The sequence below is a fragment of the Fulvia fulva genome, chromosome 13, assembly GCF_020509005.1.
Source record: "Fulvia fulva chromosome 13, complete sequence".
Lineage (NCBI taxonomy): Eukaryota > Fungi > Ascomycota > Dothideomycetes > Mycosphaerellales > Mycosphaerellaceae > Fulvia > Fulvia fulva.
Window position 1 is genome coordinate 1,427,371 of NC_063024.1, and position 20,742 is coordinate 1,448,112.

General features: G+C 54.2%; 7 protein-coding genes across 7 annotated transcripts; 3 read left to right on the forward strand and 4 right to left on the reverse strand.

The window, feature by feature from the left end:
* Positions 1-1,240: 1,240 nt before the first annotated feature.
* On the reverse strand, positions 1,241-2,580 carry CLAFUR5_14513 (uncharacterized protein; the record flags this gene model as incomplete). Its single annotated transcript, XM_047913661.1, has 2 exons — positions 1,241-2,428; positions 2,506-2,580. 2 exons carry the CDS (start codon positions 2,578-2,580, stop codon positions 1,241-1,243), a joined length of 1,263 nt encoding a protein of 420 aa, XP_047769438.1.
* Positions 2,581-4,813: 2,233 nt separating this feature from the next.
* On the forward strand, positions 4,814-5,770 carry CLAFUR5_14514 (uncharacterized protein; the record flags this gene model as incomplete). The annotated part of the gene is made up of 1 exon (XM_047913662.1): positions 4,814-5,770. One exon carries the CDS (start codon positions 4,814-4,816, stop codon positions 5,768-5,770), a length of 957 nt encoding a protein of 318 aa, XP_047769441.1.
* A 903-nt stretch (positions 5,771-6,673) lies between these two features.
* CLAFUR5_14515 (Cytochrome P450 monooxygenase lnaC) lies at positions 6,674-7,705 on the reverse strand (the record flags this gene model as incomplete). The annotated part of the gene is made up of 3 exons (XM_047913663.1): positions 6,674-6,987; positions 7,044-7,419; positions 7,502-7,705. 3 exons carry the CDS (start codon positions 7,703-7,705, stop codon positions 6,674-6,676), a joined length of 894 nt encoding a protein of 297 aa, XP_047769440.1.
* Positions 7,706-9,132: 1,427 nt separating this feature from the next.
* Positions 9,133-9,933, forward strand: CLAFUR5_14516 (Squalene hopane cyclase afumA; the record flags this gene model as incomplete). Its single annotated transcript, XM_047913664.1, has 1 exon — positions 9,133-9,933. One exon carries the CDS (start codon positions 9,133-9,135, stop codon positions 9,931-9,933), a length of 801 nt encoding a protein of 266 aa, XP_047769443.1.
* Positions 9,934-10,680: 747 nt separating this feature from the next.
* On the forward strand, positions 10,681-12,026 carry CLAFUR5_14517 (putative aspartate-semialdehyde dehydrogenase; the record flags this gene model as incomplete). The annotated part of the gene is made up of 3 exons (XM_047913665.1): positions 10,681-10,780; positions 10,900-11,160; positions 11,218-12,026. 3 exons carry the CDS (start codon positions 10,681-10,683, stop codon positions 12,024-12,026), a joined length of 1,170 nt encoding a protein of 389 aa, XP_047769442.1.
* A 72-nt stretch (positions 12,027-12,098) lies between these two features.
* CLAFUR5_14518 (Short-chain dehydrogenase/reductase tropE) lies at positions 12,099-14,330 on the reverse strand (the record flags this gene model as incomplete). The annotated part of the gene is made up of 3 exons (XM_047913666.1): positions 12,099-12,817; positions 13,607-14,033; positions 14,094-14,330. The coding sequence occupies 3 exons, from the start codon at positions 14,328-14,330 to the stop codon at positions 12,099-12,101; spliced, it is 1,383 nt and encodes a 460-aa protein (XP_047769445.1).
* Positions 14,331-14,672: 342 nt separating this feature from the next.
* CLAFUR5_14519 (DNA polymerase zeta catalytic subunit) lies at positions 14,673-19,877 on the reverse strand (the record flags this gene model as incomplete). Its single annotated transcript, XM_047913667.1, has 2 exons — positions 14,673-14,718; positions 14,779-19,877. 2 exons carry the CDS (start codon positions 19,875-19,877, stop codon positions 14,673-14,675), a joined length of 5,145 nt encoding a protein of 1,714 aa, XP_047769444.1.
* Positions 19,878-20,742: the final 865 nt, after the last annotated feature.

The following is a 20,742-nucleotide window of genomic DNA, read 5'->3' on the forward strand; positions in this document are numbered from 1 at the left end:
ATTCATTCATTCTCCAACCCGTCCACAGATGCCACTGCGTTGACCATGACACCACAGCTGCTTCCACTTACCCGACCAAGATTGCTGATGATTTTCATCGCCCGTCGAAGCTATGAGCGAGCGGTCTTGAGCCGCCAGCGGACAGCGCAACATCCGTACGACTGCGAACCTGAGGGTGACCGGTATAGCAGCGAGTGAAGTGTCGTCCTCTAGTAAGCTAAGCTTCTCCGTTCGACGTCCTCCAGGCTCCAGCAAACATTAACCTTTCCCAATACGAACTCGCGAATGCCATGCGGTGGCACATCCCGTGTGACGTTCGGCGGACGGGCAATCGTCGTAGTCGAACATACAATGCCTTTAGTTCCCACATCTGCGAACCGCATAGCATTGCGCAGCGTCCAGTCTCACCTCGTAACGCACCTGCTCCCAGAAAAGCCTCTCATAACATACCTCTGCGCAGCGTACACTCTCCCCTTAGAACACACCTGCTCCCACACATACATCTCACACCATACCCCCCAGTTCCAACCCCTCCAAATTCCCTCCCCTCCTTCCCTATAACGACACTCAACGCAGCACAACCATTTCAACGTGACCAGACTGTACAACACCAGCCGTAGCACGAGCTTCAAGACCGTACCACACAGCACCGCAAAGCACTATGAGCAAGTCAGTCCAAGTATTACACGTACACTCCTCTCGACCTTATTATTGTGTTGCCTGGTCCATTGGGCCTTTTGTCGGACGCATTCGTTCATCGTCCAACCGGGGAAGATCTTGTGGCTGACCTCATACACCGGCTTATACGACTGGCGCTCCTTCTGCGTGATACTGTATGTTGATCTCTGCTGCTGCATCGCTTCACATTCGTTCTCCAGCAAATGAAAGATCCGGGATTGTCGATTTCGTATGCAACAGCTCTCATACAATATGCTACACATCCTCCCCGCTTCGCTTCATCTCGCCTCGCCTCGCCCATAAGAGGCTCTACCTATCGACAGAAAGGGAGCCCACCAAAACTCTCAAGCGGCCTGCTAACGTGGCCGACTTTTGGCGAACGCAACATCAACACGTCTTGTCTTAATCCGATCCCAGGTGTTTCCCAGGTCGCCATCCATCGAAACACTGGAAGGAACCATATCGCCAGCCCAAAATGCCCGCCACTGCCGCCACATTATGAACAACTCAAAACTCAAAGATGCACCCGATAAACGCCGTCGCCGCAAGTCAACGAGAACTCCTATGCCCATTGCTCGACGACCACCCTCGGCCGGTCCGGGATGCTGTTCCGTGCTGTTGTGGGTGTAGGTTTGCGTAGCCGGAGGACCTTGCAGAGGAGTCTCTCTGCAGGGAGAAGGACGTTCCATATCCGGTTGATGAAGAAGCAGAGCGTTACTGAGAATGTTGCCACCACTGCATCGAGGTAGTAGTGGTTTGCTGTTGCCACGATTACGCTCAAGACGAGAATCGGGTAGATTACACCGGCCACGGCGTAGACCACGCTCATGATGCTTCGCCAGCTCCTGCTTGTCCGGCTGGCTGCTACGCTGGCTCTTCGACCGAAGCAGGTTGCCAAGATTCCGCTTTGATACAGGAAGGTGCATCCGACTACGAAGGCGTAGGTGAAGTGTAGGGATGGCATCGCGGCCAGCTGGTTCACGTTCGCGCCGCCGACCCAGACGGATTCGGCGTTGTCCTGGCGCACGGTGTCCTTGAAGCCGAAGGATTCAGGCAGCAGTCTTGGCGGCATGCATGGGTAGAAAGAGAAGATGAAGAAGGCGGAAAAGTTGCCTAGGGTCATAGTCCGTCGGACAATCGCAAAGGTATCGTGTGAGGGAGCCACGTAGTAGTACCAGGAAAGGAAGGCCACCGTTCCGGGGATGTGGACCAGGGAGTAGATCTGGTTGAAGAAGCTCAGGATCAACAGGTGGTGCTTCAAGAAGAATTGCTGGAAGGCCACCTCAGTGATGGGGAAGAAGATGGTGAATATGGTGTCGTGCTCGATGGTCAAGATGTCGATGCCATGTCGCTGCGCCAGCTCCGTCACCTGGTTCTGCCCGTCGTACCTGGAGTACATTGCCGCGCCAATCTTTTTGGTCATGGAGTAGGCCACGTAGTTCAGTGCCCAATAGAACATCTCGATCAGGAAGGGGAACTTTTGCAGGATGCGGCTTGGGATGTTCAAGGTCGAGGGTGAGACAGGGTCCTCCCATTGTGATGGCGATGTTCCTCTCTGTACGTCCACGCTGTTCTTCGGCCTGTCCGGGCTGGTCGATCTCGAGGACGAGCGGCTCTCTTGATACTCGCCATTCGGGTTCTTGATCAGGTGCTCGTCGGATGGATCGTGTCGCTCGTTTCGAGAAGGGATTAGGCTAAAAGTGCGGTCGCGGTTGAAGTATAGCGAGGCGGCCATGATGGAGACGACCAGCTGTTGGATCACATATGAGCATGAGCGACATGGCGGAGGATAGCATTGCGGTGCGTTGTATTTCAGGTGAGGCTTACCACAGGCTCAAACCAAGCACGCGCCTCGGACTGCGGTTTGCCCAGGTCAGGCATTGTGCCGTTGTGATGCGCCATGTTGGAGCGATTCCTCCTCTACCAACGCCAGTGTGCCGTCGAAGAAAGACAACACACGCGCGCGCTATGTGTCGTGTGGTGCTGTGGCTGTACGGGGGGTTCGTAGCTCGTGTTGGTCGGATTCAGCGGGAGAGGGGGGGAGGGAGCGAGGTCGGAGGGGTGGTCGCGTGACTGTACAAAGAGGCTGCGGCGAAGAATGTATGGACAAAGCAATAGACTGTCGTCAAGTCGTGAAGTTGGTGCCTCCGGTGTGGCGAAGAGAATGTGTTGTTTGTTAGCTAGTAGGGGACACAACAGCAGGAGGAAGAGCAGACCAAGAGGGCCGAGCGGGTTAACTTCATTAAGGAGGAATCCTTGCAAGCGGATGTGAGTCATGTGATCGTCGGACCAGACCGACATGCCAAGACTCTTCTCATCAATTCGCCTACCCCGCTGCATTGTGCTATGCTGCTCTTTCGCCTGCCATACCTAGAGCAGGCCAAGGTGCGTCTCTGGTACATGTAGCCAACTTCGCTAGCCACCGGCGTCTCTGCAACCTCTAACTACCTCGTCATGCCGCTCGCAGGAACTCCCCGATTGTCGAATAGTCGCTGCAACTAATGAGCTAGCATCCAAGGAACACTCAATGCGTCAGCAATCAGCATACTACTATATCATCACTCAGCCCCAACAGACTTCTCACTGCCACAGCAAATGATGCGCAGATGCGGAGAAGCACGCGACCAACTGTCTGCGTCCACAGATCAGGCGTTGCTTGCGAAGCTTGTCGCCTATGACAGCTCACTACCACGCATGAGACGCTGTGAAGAAGCTACAAAGCGTCTCTTCACCTTTGCTTGTTCGAAGTCCTGTCTCGATGCTTCACCACAGCTATACTGGTGTCAGACAGTCGTGGCAAGGAATCGCAGCTCTATCACGATTGGCGGTACGCTGTGGAGAGACAATTCCAACGTTGCATCCTTTCACCGGTCAGCTGTCAGCGGGCGTTCACTAAACAGAAACTCTCCACATCCTGCCCATTGCAACCGCGGAAGCCCAGGTGAAAGGATCATGCCAGCGGTCGTGCTCCCGCTCTACTCACAGCTTCTACAACAAGCTATACAGTACATCCACCATCTTCATACTCCAGCAGTTTGCTAACCTCTTTCGCATCCACACGGATACGAAATACGACGTGCGGGAAACACCTCCGACTTGCTTGTGGAGAAGCGGATTCTCGACATCTCAACCAAGGAGAAGTGGATTCTGCGGCATTGTCCCGACCAGTTTCTGCAAGACCGCGTGGAGCTAGGCGCAGCCAGAATCGACTTCAGCTTCTCCACCGTTTCACACCACGAGCGGCACAGCAGACGGAGCAGACCGCTCTTGCATTCAGCCGTCTTTCTCGTCTGCTTGCGTTGCTCAAAGTCGATGCGTGCAGCGTTATGGCTATGCCGATTCGCATGATTGACTACAGTACTTTGTCGTCCAGAAGACCAGTATGATTCGATCGCATCATGCCAGTCTCTGTTCTAGCATGGTCGGAAGGCGCCTGATAACAGCAGTAAGTCGTGCCCGACTGGTTGGTCCTGCAAGTAAGCAATTGCACATCCCGACTGGAAAGCGCGAACTCTCGTACTGCTCTTCCATACATGACCTTGTCTCGTTTCTAAAAACTCATGCTCGAAATCCGTCTGGTGTCTGTCTTCGATCTTGTCCTCGACGAAACTGGTTCCTGAGAAGCGGCGTGGTATTCTACGCTGGTCTCGGCGGTCGATGGCAATGCTCACGAGGTCGAAGACATTGCAAGGGACAACAAGAACTGCCAATGGATATCGATCTATGGCCAACGGAATGTTTCATGACCGACAGAAGCTATCATGCATCTTTGAGAGGGAGTTTGAAACCATCAAGACTTCAAGAACGCTGAAGTTTCTGCCTGAGGCCGGCCCCGGAAGTTATGAAAGCCCTTGGCGTCCGGGTTTGTGCATCTCTCAAGCATAACGCTTCAACTTAGTAAGCGTGTGGCATTCACAATGACAATGAACACACTCAGACTATGCACAATGGCCACGAAGATTACTGACCTGTGCAAAGGACCCCGCGTATTTGCACGGAATTCCGTGGCCGTAGCCCTAAGTGACGAGTTCACAGCATCTAGAACGACGTCAATGGTAGCTTGCATATATGCTTCCACCTCATCCTTAATCCTTCCACAGCTCAAACAACCATAAGCATCCATTCTTCCAGCACAATGGCACCACCCTCGATCCTCATCATCGGCGCCACAGGCAACACTGGCCGCGGCGTCACCTCAACGCTTCCCTCCCTTCTCAAACAAACCAAATCCCTCTCCAACCACCACATCATCGCCCTCTCACGCTCTAAGGACTCACCCGCCGCCAAAACCACTGCCGCCTCCGGCATCGAAGTCATAGAATTTAACTGGATCGAACTCACCGCCTCCTGGCTTGAATCCCATAAAGTCCAGCGCATTTTCATCGCCTCCCACAACGAACCCACCCATTTCGCCGAAGAAGGCCAGTTACATAATGAGGCATTGCTGGCGGGAGTGAAGTACGTTGTCCGTATCTCCACGACGGCGGCGAACGTCGCGCCGAACTACAGGGCGTATTATCCCAGGACGCATTGGGCTATTGATCAGATGCTGAGCTCCAAGGAATTTGACGCGATGGAGTATACCAGTCTACAGCCAAACGTGTTCTTCCCATACAGTATGCAAGGGGCCGTGGACTTTATCCGCCACTACCGCAAAACCGGCTCCCAGCCCGAGGAAGGCCTCTCGACTATGCTGGACGAACACGCCCCTGTGGGCATCATTGCCGCAGACGATGTCGGTGTCTTCGCCGCCCACCTCCTCGCCTCCGACAACATCTCCCCCCACGCTGGAAAGCACTACGTCCTCAACGGACCGGAGGATATCAGCGGACGGAAGATCGTGGATTTGGTGGAGGAGTATATCGGCGGGGAGAAGGTGAAGAAGACGGTGTTTAGGGATCTGAGGTTGATTGAGAAGTGGGCGGATGCGACGCAGAATGGGAGCAAGAATGTTATTAGGAGTGTTGTGAATGCGCCGGTGACGGGGTATGAGGGTAAGTGTAAGGCGGAGACGACGAGTGAGGAGGTGTTGCGTATTGCGGCGCCGAAGGGGACGGCGAGGGGGTATTTGGAGGGGATGTTGAAGGAGTAGAGGGAGAGGCGTGGGAGGGGATTGACATCGACAGTGAACTATGAGAAGTTTCGGCAGGCCGTATCAAGTGTTCAGCCTTCCATGCGCCGGAGTAGTGGTCTGGAGATGCTTTGTATTCCCTACTTTTATGTCTCCAGGGACGCCTGAACACTTCAGCACTCCCGCAGAGCATGAGCCCGCTCGCCCGAGGGGCAACGCTATTCTCGTCTTCGCCGTCGCGCGAGAATTGTAAAATCAGGCGACGGCACTTCGAACGACCCTAGCCAAAAGAACTTCGCCGGCTTACCAAGTTTCAGATCATACGTCGTGAGCAGATGAACCACCAGCATCTTGATCATAGCCACCACGAGCCATCGCCCGGGACAAGTCTAAAGTTCGAAGAGCAGTCATCAGTAACTATCCTCTTCTAATCACCACTGCAAGTGCACGCTGGGAAAGGCTTACATGTTTCTGAAACCCAAACGACAGAGACTCCTCCGAGACGACTGTGCTCCCTCTCATAGCATGATTTTGCGCATCGAGATGGCGATATGGGTCGAAGGTTGTCGGCGCAGGATATAGAACCTCGTCGTAATGTACTGCCGTTGAGGTCAATGCTATTCTCGTCCCTCGCTTGAGGATGAGGCCTGCGGGAGTGATTGTGTCCTTCATCACGTCCCTACCGAAGCCCAACTCCTCAGCCGGGCTCAGCCGGAGCGTCTCCTTAATGACGCCATCGAGGAGATTCAATCTCTGCAACTCGGTCCAGGTCCAATGACTGTGGTCTGCATCTACTAGGAATTCAGACTCCTCGCGCAGTTCGTTGATGAGGTCCTCGGCATGCTCCGAGCTCAGGATGTTGTTGACGACCTTGTTGAACGTGGCGACTGTCGTTGGGATAGCCCCCAAGTTCGTACCCAGGAGTTACGACGTTATAAACCTGGGAGACTGCGTCGCTTGGTCACCATCACCCTTGTGGAGGGCATCAATGTACCACTGCAACAAAGTGTTATCTCTATCAGGCTCGCGGTCCGGATGCTTGGTTCTTGCGAGTTTGTCGGCGACCATGGGGAAGATTCGCTCTTCCAGGCTGCGGTAAAGGCACCAATGTAACGCGAGACGAACAACTCTTTTGATAGCTGGCTGTATGAGACCTGGGATCAATCGTATGACGAGTGCTGCCGGGAGGATCCATGCACCCATAGAGATGACCAGATCGAGATATTTCTTGTCGCGGCCTGGGTAGGGTCAGTAGAGATTCAGGCCTCTCGCATTACAACCGGCGCTGTCTTACAACAAGGCAATCCCACAATCATGCGGTTGGCCATAGCAGCAAGGATCGGAGTGACCTGCTTCGGTACACACAGAGGGCTCCATTGGTCTGTGACTTTGACATCGACGTCTACGATCGCAGACAGCAGCTCTTCATGAAGCGCCGGGATCGTGGATTTCGTAAATCTGGGTAAAAGATTGTCGAGAGTTTTGGGCTCGTGGCGTGCAGCGCTCGGAAGCGTGGCGCGAAGGTGAAATCGGTCATTGTTCATTTCGATGAATGACAGTATGTCATTGGGCTGAGCACATATCCATTTGAGGTCACTTGCAGGGAGTATCACCGTCTGACCGGATAGCAAAGTGGAGAGAAGGAAGGGCTGCGTCTTGTGAGACTCGATCTGTTCGCACGGTACTATTAGCGTGATTTATGGTCACGAGATTGGAATCGCAAGTTTCATGCCCAACACCTTGATCACCTACCGCGAGGTACTGAGCGATACTTCTGCGCAGATCTGGCATTGTGCGAATAGGAGAACAAATCAGAGCCCATAGTCCTCGATCGCCCAGAGGTGCACATGGAAGTGACGTTGGCCCATTGCCCTGGATGAACAGGCGGAAATAAAAGTATGCGAAGCTTAGCAGTAAAATCAACACTGCCAACGTGCCAAAGTGAATGACTTCCATCGCGCTTTGCTGATGTGGCTACCTGTTTGCCATGGTATATATAGCCACATGGATCGGCAGCTATATGGTGGCATTGCAAGTCTCTACAGAGACAAGTTGTATTGGTCAACGATTGCTCGCGCGCGGAAAGGGAGCTTTGCGAAAGAAGAGGCGTGTGTGGCGTATCTGTGGCCGAGAAAGACGACGTGGACAGTCCCGATTGGGCAGATCAGGCTTGAGGCACGACCGATGCTGAGGTGTATCGTCGATGCTAATCCGTGGTCTATCGTGAAGTGTGCGCCCTTTGTGTCAGTCGAGGCGTTCAACTCGTTTTCGTGAAGCTGTAGACGAGGCGGTGGACCACCCGACGCCCGTGCTAGGTGAGGTGCTTTCGAGCATGAAACGTGCAGCCAACCGTGTCCTGTCTCGCGATATCGGACGGCTGTAAAGAGAGATCACCGGATGGCGTCGAAGTTGTTCAAGTCAGCACGGACCGCGAGTATGTCCGTCTTTACGGCGGACTGTCTTCGTCAGCCACATACACGGCGATGGCCAGATGATTTAACAGGAGACCGTCTCTTCAGCCTTGGGTGATCCCATCATCCTTTTGCCTATCAAGATTCGATCTCCGTGTAGGCTGCCTTACTGTAGCACGATGGCGAGCAACGCAGAGATACCGCTGTTAACGGAGCAAGTGACGGGTGCCATGCAGAGAGCGTATAGCTACGCAGAGAAGATCATGAGGCCAAGTGGTCATTGGTATGGGGAGCTCAAGTCGAACGCCACAATGACCGCTGAGTATGTGCTCCTCTATCAAGCACTTGGCCTTTGTGACAGGCTGGACCGGGAACCTCTTGCGCAGTTCCTTCTCTCGCAGCAGAATGAAGACGGATCCTGGGGTATAGCACCATCCTATCCCGGAGATGTGTCAACTACAACAGAAGCGTACCTTGCTCTGAAGGTCCTCGGGCACACAACCGACAAGTCGAGAGCTATGCGCGGAGCCCAGGGTTGGATGATAGGGCGCGAGGGTGGGATCGAAAATGTTCGAGTATTGACTCGGATATTTCTGGCCATGTTCGGATTATTGCCATGGACGTCAGTGCCGCAACCACCTCCAGAGCTCATCCTGATGCCTGCGATGTCGCCGATAAATGTCTACAAGCTCTCGTCCTGGGGGCAGAAGTACTGTGGTGCCGATGCTGGTAGTCTGCCACCACCAGCCAGTGTTTGCTCTTCCTCCCGCAGGAACGTGCAATGAGAGCTACCTCGATGAGCTTTGGCGCAATCCGGACCAGAAACAGATCTCCTATGGACGTAGCATGTTCGACTTGCTGTATCAGCGTGACTTCTCCGGCTGTGTTTTTAGCGCAGTCGATCATCTCATTTCGGCATTGGGTGGGTTGAGAAAGTTCAATCCTCTGCGAAAGCATGCACTACGATTGTGTATGGACTGGATCATCGATCATCAGGAAGCCACAGGGGACTGGGCAGGCATATGGCCACCGATGGCATTTGGTCTTCTCGCCTATGCCTTGGAAGGATACTCTCTCGAAAGCGCGCCCATGCGCCTAGGCCTTGAAGCCATCGAAAGGTTCGCATGGCAGGACGATGCCGGCAAGCGTATTCAGGCGTGTGTGTCACCTGTCTGGGACACGATCCTGATGTGCGTGGCGTTGAGCGCCACAGGCTTTGAGCTTCACCCGCGGTGCTCTGATCCCTCCATATTGCGTAGACGTGGTCTGGCTTGGCTGCGGCAACGCCAGCTCTTCTCGAGCCAAGGCGACTGGCGTGTGTATCGATCACGTCTCACGCCAGGCGCCTTCAGTTTCGAGAATCACAATGCCTGGTACCCAGACGTTGACGACACAGCAGCCGCGGTCATAGCTTTCCTGAGGGACGATAAGTGGGCTGTGGGATCCTCACACGTCCTGGATGCTGTCCAATGGATCCTTGGCATGCAGTGCAGCAATGGTGGCTGGGCTGCGTTTGATGTTGACAACGACAAGCTGTTTCTCAACAAGATTCCTTTCTCTGATATGGACAGTTTGTGTGATCCTGCCACCGCAGATATAGTTGGACGCGTCCTCGAGGCGTTCGGACTGGTGTTGACAGCAGCATTTGAGACCCGCCAGCATGTTGATGGACCCTTGAGTCGCGTGCTGGACGAGCTTCGAAAATCCTGTCGTCGCGGCATTGAGTTTCTCCAACGATCGCAGGAGATCAATGGTGCGTGGTACGGCCGATGAGGTGTGAATTACATATACGGCACAAGCAACGTGTTGAGTGGTCTTGCGTACCACTGCTTCGAAGATTCCGCGGATGGCGCTCCCGAAGGGTCCGTGGACACGGCATCTCGTGGCGTGATGGAAATGGTAGAGGATGGTGTGCGTTTCCTGGTGTCGATACAGAACCCAGATGGCGGATGGGGCGAGGGAATTGGGAGCTACCGCATGTCGCCTGTCACAGAGTACAACCTAGCCGAGGTGAAGAATCTGTGTTCTGCGGCCTCGACACCAGTGCAGACATCGTGGGCCATCATGGCGACGATGCGGTATGTTGGAACGAATGACGCCAGTATCCAGTCCGGTATCAGGTATCTGCTGCAGCATCAAAGCGTCGCCGACACGAAGTCGGCAACGACGGAGACAGTCGCTGGGATATCTGCAAGCCTGTAAGCAGGAGGAAGCTGGTGTCAAGGTGCGGATGTGCTTCCAGCATGCATCAAGGCAAAAGGTGCGATGATGGATCATGATATCTCCAGCAACGTGATGTTGTTGTGGACAGCAAGGAAGAAGAAGGTCGCGAGGTGTTGGCGTTGCGCAAAAGGCGCTGTGTATCCGAGATCGGCGAGACGTCCACTATTAGACAGCTCGAGGCCCCATCAATACTTCATTGACACTGTGCGTCATATCTGCTACCAAATAATCTTTGTCGCAAGTGCATGTGGTTGGTCTTCTTGGTGAGCCCCGGGGCCATCTTTCTGCAGACATTCGATGGAAACTGCCAAATTCGCCATTCACGAACGGGGACACGCAACCGAAGTCAGGATGGCTGATGTCCCGGGAAAGACCGAGTTCCCGGCCAAGCGGTGTGGTTAGTGAGTCCCTCCCCGTCACCAACAGCTTTTCGCATATGCCAATGGCATAGAGCTGGGCCGAGCATTTTGTCTGTACGCACACAAGAACATATGTAGCTAACAGAAGGATCCATAGGTGTCCTTGGTGCCACCGGCTCCGTCGGCCAACGCTTCATCCTCCTCCTCCACCAACACCCGCACTTCGAGCTCACCGCGGTGGGTGCATCGCCGAGAAGTGCGGGCAAGAAGTACAAAGATGCTGTGAAGTGGAAGCAGGCTGGCGCTTTCGATAGGGAGCTGGGTGAGTTGGTCGTCAAGAACTGTACGCCAGAGGAGTTCGCGGGGCAAGTCGATGTCGTCTTCAGTGGGCTGGACAGCGATGTTGCGGGAGATGCCGGTAAGAGGATAACGGTGCGCAGGATATTGTGGTGGACAGGATACTGATATGCCACAGAAATGGCCTTCCTCAAGGCGAACATCCCAGTCTTCAGCAATGCTAAGAACTACAGACAAGATCCTGGCGTACCTCTTGTAGTGCCGACAGTCAACCTTCCACACCTAGACTTGATCCCACACCAAAGGAAACAGCACAAACTCGACAAAGGCTTCCTAGTCTGCAACTCGAACTGCGCCGTCATTGGTATCGTGGGACCGTTCGCAGCTCTCCAACAGAAGTTCGGACCCATCAACCAAGTCTCAGTCGTAACCCTCCAGGCAGTATCCGGAGCAGGATACCCAGGCGTGCCCAGCATGGACATGATGGACAACATCGTCCCTTACATCAGCGGCGAAGAAGACAAGCTCCAACCCGAAGCGAAGAAGATCCTAGGCAGCATCAACAGCGAAGCCACAGCGTTCACTGCGCAGGACAACCTCCGCATCAGCGCTACATGCAATCGTGTAGCAGTGCTGGATGGACACACTGCATGTGTATCACTCAAATTCGAGAAGCAGCCACCGCCAAGCGTCGCAGAGGTGAAGGCTGCACTACGAGACTACATCCCAGAAGCACAGAAGCTCGGCTGCCCCTCAGCACCAAAACATGCCATTGTTGTATTCGACGACGACCAGCCAGATCGACCACAGCCTCGACTGGACCGCGACCTTGGCAACGGCTACTCCGTCAGCGTTGGCCGCGTTCGTGCAGATGAAAGCGGCATCTTCGACTTGCAGTTCACTGCACTGAGTCACAATACAGTACTCGGCGCCGCTGGTAGCAGCATCCTCAATGCAGAGGCTGCAATATTGAAAGGCTACCTCTAGGGTACAAGGCAACATAAGATCACGATACCCAAAACCAAAAATTACCTTCTCTCACACACACCTCACTCCTCGCTACCACCCATACTGCCCAGTCCCATGCAAAAAACCCGCATGCTCCTCATCCCTCTTCCCCTCCAAAATCTCCACAAGCGGCCTCGTCCCCTCAGAAGTCGGCTTCGCACCACTCTCTGCTGTATTCATCCCACTCAAATTACTCCCCGTAAACCCCGGACAAAACGCAACAACCTTCATCCCCTTCTCCCCAAACTCCACAGCTTGGTTCGCGGTCACCATGTTCATCGCCGCTTTACTCGCGCGGTAATGAATCGCAGACATCTTATAAACTGGGGAGTCTTTGTTCAGCCGACTTGTAATCGATCCAGCCCCCGAGGAGACGTTCACAATTCTCGCCGTAACTCCGTTTGGAGCCTTCTCGAGTAAGGGCCCGAATGCATCGCCCATCATTTGCACGCCGGTAGCGTTTGTGCGGAAGCAGGCATCCATCTGTTCATGTAACGGTGTGTCATCTGGAAACGACGCTACGGCTGCGTTGTTCACCAGCGCAGTGAGGTATCCATGGGAGGATGCGACTTTTTTTGCGGCTTGTTGGATACTGTCGTATGAGCTGACGTCTACTTGCAGGAGCTCGACTGTGCCGGGCTGGTTTTGGGCTTGGAGGTCTTGGACTGCTTTGGCGCCTTTTTCTGCTGAGCGGCTGCCGAGGAGGATGTGGTGGGATTTTTTGTCGGCGAGGAGTTGGTGAATTAGGGACTGGCCTATGCCGCTGTTGCCTGGGGGGTGTTAGGAGTCGATGGAGGGGTGGGCGGGAGGGGGTATAAAAGGTGACGTACCGCCTGTGACGAGGATGATGTTTTTTGGTTGCCATTGCTAATGCTGTTCCAGACAGATATTGGAATGTGGATACGAAATATGTAGAATCTAGAACCGACACTTACGCGTCTACGGGCAGAGCTATATATGCTGAGCTCCAAGCCCTCATCGGACCCGAATCAGCTGTCTAAGCAGCTACATCATCGACGGGCGTTTGTGGTATAGACCCTTGTACGCTAACGCAGATCCGATGGATGCGAGATGAGGGTCAACGGTATCAAGGTAAAGGCCGGTTTTGGAGCTGGAATTTACACATAGCTGGATCCGTTCGAAGAAGCACAACATACCAAGTGATCCTTTCGGAGGATTGATCGTCCCGTTTGATGAATTAGTCATCTAGGGTTGAGGTAGTGTGCTGGTAGAAGTACTGGGATCGGGGACTGTGAGGTATGGGTTGGTGGAATGGAGAAGTGATGGTGGGTTGTTTGTAATGTGTGGGAGGGTATAATGTTGATCTTTCTCGCTCGGTGATAGATACGCCAGTGGGAAAGTTGACATGTCGTTGCGTCACATATTCACACTCCTGACGAAGGCCGACAGAGTCCTGTCCGAATACACAGCAGTCCTCAACCCTCCCATCCACCCACGAGTCATGATCATGAGCAGAGACCTCTCCTATAACCTCCCCAGCGTTCCCGAGCACAATCAATCCATCCCACCTCCCCATTCCCCCAAGCCCTAAACCTTACCAACAACAAACGCCGTCGCCTCCTTCGCATGACTCCCCACCTCCGCCGAATGCACACTCAAACTATCCCCACTCGCACAAACCTCATCATCCGCATCACAATAACTCCTTAACACACTCGCATACGTTTTCAACAACGCCAGACTAGCCCCATTCTCTGCCCTTCTAAACACCCCATCCTTCGTTGACGTCCCTCGATTGAAACTCTGATTTGCCGTGAAAGTCGGGTCGCCAAAGACTGTGACGGCGGTGATGTATTTCTTGTACGAGGAGTCGAGAGGGGCGGGCTTATCGACGCCGCCTACGAGAGTATCGGTCATGACTTGTCCGCCTTGACTGAGACCTACCAGGACAATGCGGCTTTTGCTGCCGCAGGCGGAGACGTAGGATTGAATTTTGTTCTTGGTGTCGGTGATGCCTGCTGTGACCTGTTGGCGCATCAGTCAGACTGCGGATCTTCCCATTCTGCGTGTCTTGACACTACTCACTGAGGAAGCGTAATTGGTCAACGTAGCTGGGTAGACCACGGCAACGTCACCGGAGTCTGGGATCTGGGCCTTGATCATGGAGACTACTGTTGCGGTCTTGCCTTCACCCATTGCTTCGGTTGAGCCGCGGGCTGCGATGATGTAGACGCCGGAGTAGCATGTTTGCGCGCGAGGGAGGAGGGATGTTGGTGCTGCTGCCGCGAGGGATGCGAGGAGGAGGGAGGAGATGAAGAGCATGGTGTGCTTGGGAAGTGAGTGTTTTGTGCGGTGTCAGGAAGCAAAGGGGTCTAATGAAGCGCTGATGACCGAGTGTGGTGAACCGGATATATACTGCTTCCCAGCTGGCGAAGCTGGCACATAGCTCTTGTCAAATGCCACGTCGTCCGTGTTAGTAGCTGGAGATCTACCTCGTTCTGCAAGACAGCCGAGAAGCTGCATGAGACTTGCTATACGGAAGCTCGACTCGCACTAATAAGCTCACCGATCGACCTGCACGTGTGGCTTGGAGCGAAAGCTTGACGGCGCGCTTGCTGCTTGCGGAAGGTACGAGGGAGCTTGACTTCGACAACAGTATACGTTCTATCGATCCTTGTCAATGGTTCCCATAGCTGCCTCTTTCGTGGTCCTGTCCGCACGGTATGCTGCAGTTTGGGATTGAGTATGCAGCATTCAACGGCTACCTTACCAATCGTACAACATCTTCCTCGCTTGCTCCGCCTCAAGCGTCTCCAATACAGTCCCAACTCCGTTCTTCGCGACACGCAACTGTGTATCCGCCTTGACACGACTGTAAAACACCGGACAATCGCGACTGTCGCATCGGACCTGATCATCAAATGCAAGATTAGCACAGCTCTTGCAAACGTCTTGCATATCCCTCGCTCTGACCTCAGCCTTGTGCAACTTCTCTCTCAAAGCCATCAACGTCTTCGAGGTCTGCTTATGTCTACAGACCGAGCACAGAGGCAGCTCAGTCTCAGTCGATGCCGCAGAGACAGGCGCGAGCTTCGTCCTGCAGACGAGGCAGAGCGAGCTGCCCATGTAGCTTTCCATGGTCTTCTTGGCCTTGGTGGTGGTATCGCCATCGCGTGGCCCGCCTAGCATGCGAATGCATTGTACCTTTGGCATCTCATCGTACCAGTGTCGGACGTTCGCTCCGACCAGGTTGAAGATGCGCTCGAGAGGTGGAATGAGGTTCTTGTTGATGTAGTACTCTGCATCGAGCTCTGTGTACTCATCGTTGATGAGGCGCTCTGGCTCCACGCATCGCTCCCATAGTCGGGCGCCAGGCGCACCAGCGATGACAACATACGGCACACGCTCGCCATATTGCGGCTCGGTGCGAGGGTCTTTCAGCATTCTCCTGGTCGCAATCAGCGCACCAGGCGGTGGCGGTCCTTTGTCTGCGTAGGTACCAAGCTTGACCTCTTTGGCAAAGCAGAAGTCTTGCACACTGATACGTCCCGCCATGATCTTCGCACACTGTGCCTGGAAGTACTTCTTGACCTGGCTGAGATCCGAAGTGCGAAAGAGCAGCTTCAGCGCCTTCTCCTCGATCTTCTGTTCAGCAGGTGTGCCGTCTCGGCGAACTGTCTCAATACCCTTCGCATCGAAGTCCGGTTCGGTCTGTTTGGGACTTTCGTACTTGAAGCCAACGTAGCGTTTCTTGGCAAGCAGCACACAAGGATGGTAGACCTTTTCGAACTTGAGCTTGATCGGCCGAGGGTTCATGTCGGTCACTGCCTTGGCGATCTCGTCGCCTATCTTGAAGGCATCGTCCTTGGTGCGACCCTTGAGGTACACAAACAAACTATCGGTATCGCCATAGACCACTTCCGCGCCCCATCGCTCGACAGAGTGGATGAATGCTATTGCCTTTTCGAGGGTCTCTCGGCCGGTCTGGACAATGCTGTCCGCAATCTCAGAGCAGGGCATGCGACCCGAGAAACTAGCCGAGGTGTATCCGTACGTCACGTTCGCAATCAGCTTCAAGGCAAGTTGTCTGTTGTTCAGCAGCTGCTGTAGAGTCTTGTCGTCTTTGTCGACCTTCATACCACTCTTGACCATGACACGAGTCTCGAGGATCTCGCCCAACATCTTGGCCAGGAGACTCTTGCGCATCTCTGGCTTGACATACATCATGCCGTTGGGTGCAATGTTTAGCTTATCCTTGACGAGTTCCAGCAGGCCTGGTGAGCGTTTGAAGTCGGCAAAGCCCATTTTGTTCGTGCCCCGCCACTCTGTGATCCTGCCCAGACATGTTGAGTAACAGTAATTGTATGCGATCATGACACTCGGATAGAGACTCTGAAAGTCAAGGACCAGCAGGGGGCTGTTGTAGAAGGCTGACTGTGGTTCCATGACCAAAGGCAGGCACTCTAATGCATTTTGAGCACCAACTTGTTTTCTGCTCGGCGAGACTAGAACAAAAGACTCAGGCTTCGCAATACGGAACATGAGTGACTCTACCTTGAATTGCGAGCCGCGGCTGAAGACCGAGAAGAAGTCCACCCCAAGCAGGCGTGCTTGCTCCGAAGTCCTTGGTATCAGCTCATTGGCGTCCAGAATGTCAAAGTCGAGCTTCGTTCGTGTGATGAGGTAATCGAGAAGTTTTGCGAGACCTCGCGGCTTCTTGCTTTGATACCACGACGTTAGTGTCTGGAAGGAGTAGTGGGGAATGCGTTTGTGCAGCAGATGAAAGACGACGTTCTCCATCGTGTACTGCAGGAGATTCAACTCGGACCTCATGGCACGCCAGATGTTGATCGTGTGTCGTCCTGTAATGCTTACTGTCGAGGTATGCGTAAAGCCCCAGCGATCCGCATCTTTGCCGAAACGTCCATGAGACTGCGACTTCATGCGAGAGAACTCATCCGGTAGGTTGAACTCATATACTAAGCGGGCACGCTCGATGAGATATCCCCAGCTGGCATTGTGGACCTCGTAGCCGGTAAGAATGTCCGGGTCGTACATGCGCACGGTGTCCACCATCCGATTCAGCAGGTCCAGCTCATTATCTTCCGACGCTATCTCGACATCGGCACCGGCGAGACGGCGTGTTCGGCCAATGAGCTCCTCATCATTGTTTTTGTTCAAAATCACAAGACCCAGCTTCCGAGCATTGTCCATTTGCTCATCCGCGATGATCCACACAACGAGATTCACCTCGTCACGCTCAGGATCTGGTGCCAGATCACCTCGGCTGTTGACGTGGACTTCAAGACTCATGGTGCTCATGTACCCTGTTTCGTGCTGAACACTCGTGCTCGCTTTCTTCTGAGAGAACTTGAAGCCATGCTTGTTCTTTTGGGTGGGTCCTTCGATCTGAGACAACTCAGGCGCAGGTCGGTTCTTGCGCTTAAGCTGTGACGCCGCCGTCGGGCCATCGACTTCCAGCTGATCCAGGTCATCGGCTTCTGGCGGTCTCTGGTCGTCCAGCCATTCCTGCACCTCCTTACACGATGGGGGTGGATTCATGATCTCCCAAGTCTTCAGAGAGCATTGCCATCGGCGTCGCTGTTCTGTCAAATCGACAGTCGCCTTGTCCGCCGGCTTGACCTTCTTGGTCATGCCAGTTCTGTCGAACACGGGCAGAAAGGGCAGTGAACTGCTCTCCAGCCTAAACTCTTGGCCTGCGTATTCGCGAGGCCGCTCTGGCACGTCCTTCTCGTTACTGTAGTATGCATCCTGGTAGATGACAGCGGGCATTGTGGATGACACTACATCGTCCTTGGTGGGAGGCAAGGCGCTGAAGATGTAAGCGTGGTTGCCTTCAGGCACAGGAAAGGCTTTTGAGTAGTTGATGGCAACATCTGGATCGACTGCAGGTCTCTGCAGAGCCGACGACTTCAATGTTGATGAAGAGTTTGCACTGTCAGACTCATGAGAAGACGCCAAGAAGTCGTCTTTCTGCTGTATTTGCGAGCTACGATGCGGAATGTGCGCGAGGTCGTCACGTTGACTCAATCGAAGGCTCGTCTCAGCGTCATGAGGATGCTTCACAGAGGGGAAGTCGAGCCTGTTGCCTTGGGATGACTGCTGCGACGAGGGCGGTTGTGCTGAGGGTGGCTCTGGCAATTTGCCAGCTTTCGAAGACGATGTCTTGCTGTCCTGTGCAGGCGGCGGAAGATCATATGCAAGCTCGATACCATCATGAGCAGGCCTCGATCGACCATCTGGCTTGATGTCTTTGACTCGAAATTTGCCGAGCCTAGTGGAAGCTGATCCATCATGCTCACTGAAGCGAGTCTTCTTGAATGGAAGCTGAGATCCGCTTGGAGCGCTGCGCTTCAAGTTACCTCGCTCGTCTCGCTCGACGTTGGTATGAGGCACCTCGGCGTCTTCCACTTCTTCAGCTGCAGCTTCAATATCGGCGGAGGTACCACTGACTTTCGCTTCACCCATGATTCCACCGAGGCCAGCATCCCTGAGCTTCTGTTGCTGCGTGAGGACGATGTCTTTTGCGTTCTCTTCGTCGCTCCCATAATCGTCTTCATCGAGGACTTGAGTGATGCTGTCCATGTCCACTAGTGGAACGATATCTTGCTTGTCATTATCGGGCCCAGCGCCGGGCCAGTCGAACGCGACGTCGATTGCCTCATCTTCTTCGGCCTTTGCTTGCGCCCACTTTCGCTCGACCACGCTGTGGAATAGCTCTTGGACACTGTCAAACACAGTCTGTACTCCATCTTCTTGAGATGCCTGACTGCTAAAGCTCTCAAAGCTCAGGTCTCCACCACCTCTCGCTTGCTTCTCTTGCTCGGATAGACGCGCGACCGCCTCGCGGAACTCCTCTTCATGAATCCAACCACCCTCACTATCATTTCTCGGATCAGCCGACATGCTCACCAAGACTTCGGGCGGGAACGGTGAAGACGAAGGGGCAGTCAGACCCATGCGCAGCTTTCGTCTTCGCGTCTCATCTTTCCAAAGTCCCGCCATCGAATGCACGAGCTTTTCCTCCGGGGCAAGGTTCTCCAGACTCTCTAAGCGTTCGATAAACGAGTGGTGCAAGGGTCGCTCTTCAATACAATGGCGATTGAGAATATCTTCTACACGGAAGTCAAGCTCGATTTGACAGTGACTCTGGCGCGGGAACTTCTCCACGTCCAGGATCTGATCTGGAGAGATTGAGCGGTCGTGCCAAAGGTGAGCCGGATCGTCCAGTTCATCCCACGATGGCACAGGCTCGCGGAACTGCGGCTTGTTTAGCTCGATGGAGGCGCATCCATACAAGTTGAAGTCGCACATCCACTGCAGTAAGTACTGTAAGTGTGCCTCATATGGCTGAAAAGGTTGAGCCAAGATGGCGCCCTGCTGCAACAGGTCCGAGAAACGTGTCATATGCATGGGATTCAATAAGTAAATCTTCAGGTAGTAGTTGTAGCCAACATTGTAACCAAAGAACGGTACGCCTTTGACCAGACTGATGTGCGCCACGAACGCCGACTTTCGTGGATCCTCATACGGGTTCCTGCGATACGAAAGAGCCAAAGCGTGGTCGATCGAGTTTCGAAGCTGAGCAATGTAGGTATCGACATGCTGTTTTTCTGTCGATTCCTGGTAAGGCACATAGAGGTACGGCAAGGCTCCGTGTATGTGGGCGCAGACTTTCTGCCCAGTCTCCGTCGACCCGAAGACTCTGATGACCGGGACCTGCGGCAACTTGTCTCGTTGTGTCGAGGAAACTGTTCGCCCCCATAGTGGCACATCCAGGTTGGTGGGAGCATTCTGGTAGTGGTCCACGCAGTTCAGTCTGACGCGGAAAACCTCCTTGCTAGCCATGGTCGCGGAAGGCTGGGGTTGTTGTCATCGTCGAGGTGTCTTGGTGAGAAGAGCCATGTGATGTGCCGTGGATGAAGGAATGAAAGTGTCCGCCTCTTTCGCGTCTGTTGTTTGGATCTGAAGACGCGACGGACCCTTGTCCGCGAGCACCGACCGGATCGGCCAGATCTGTTGCCGACAGCCGCACCTTCCCGTTCCAACACAAGTCCAACCTTGAAGCTCCCTGCCTCTCTCTTTCACCACACATGACAAAAGAGACACACAGCGTCGGACATGCACCAAGACGGGGCCAAGGCCAGCGGTCAATGCATCCTGCCGCCGTCGGATGCCCGCCGTGGCCAGCGGCACGACCAGATGATGGGGTCATTGCCTCACATGCCAAGAAGAAACGCACCTGTGCACGAGTGTGCCCGTGAAAGGCCCCGAGGATGGAGATGGACATGGCTGAATCTGCAGTCGTGCGGGTACCATGATGGTCACGAGCGCGGTGAACGTCGTCAGGACCAAGTATTCCACGTGCTTGAGGCGACCGGGTACCCATTTGCGGTGAACGGTGTGCACATGAACGTCCGCACTCGCACGATCGGTGGTGGAACATATTCACCTGCATGACAAGGCCCTGGTCAAAGCGGGTGTCCTGCAGCGGGGAGAGCTTGTTATCCCTGCACCTTTGGAGCTTCTCCCTCGAACTTTTGAGCCCGTCACGTGAACCATCATTCACCGCGAAAAACCTTCATCGAGACGCACGCGTGTGGATACATCTCGCCAGCGGCGCCTGGTGAACGTGGACTCCCCGCACGAACTGAGCAAGGGGCAGCACATCGCATCAAGGCCCGAGCGTGAAGCACATGCGCCGCCCCACACC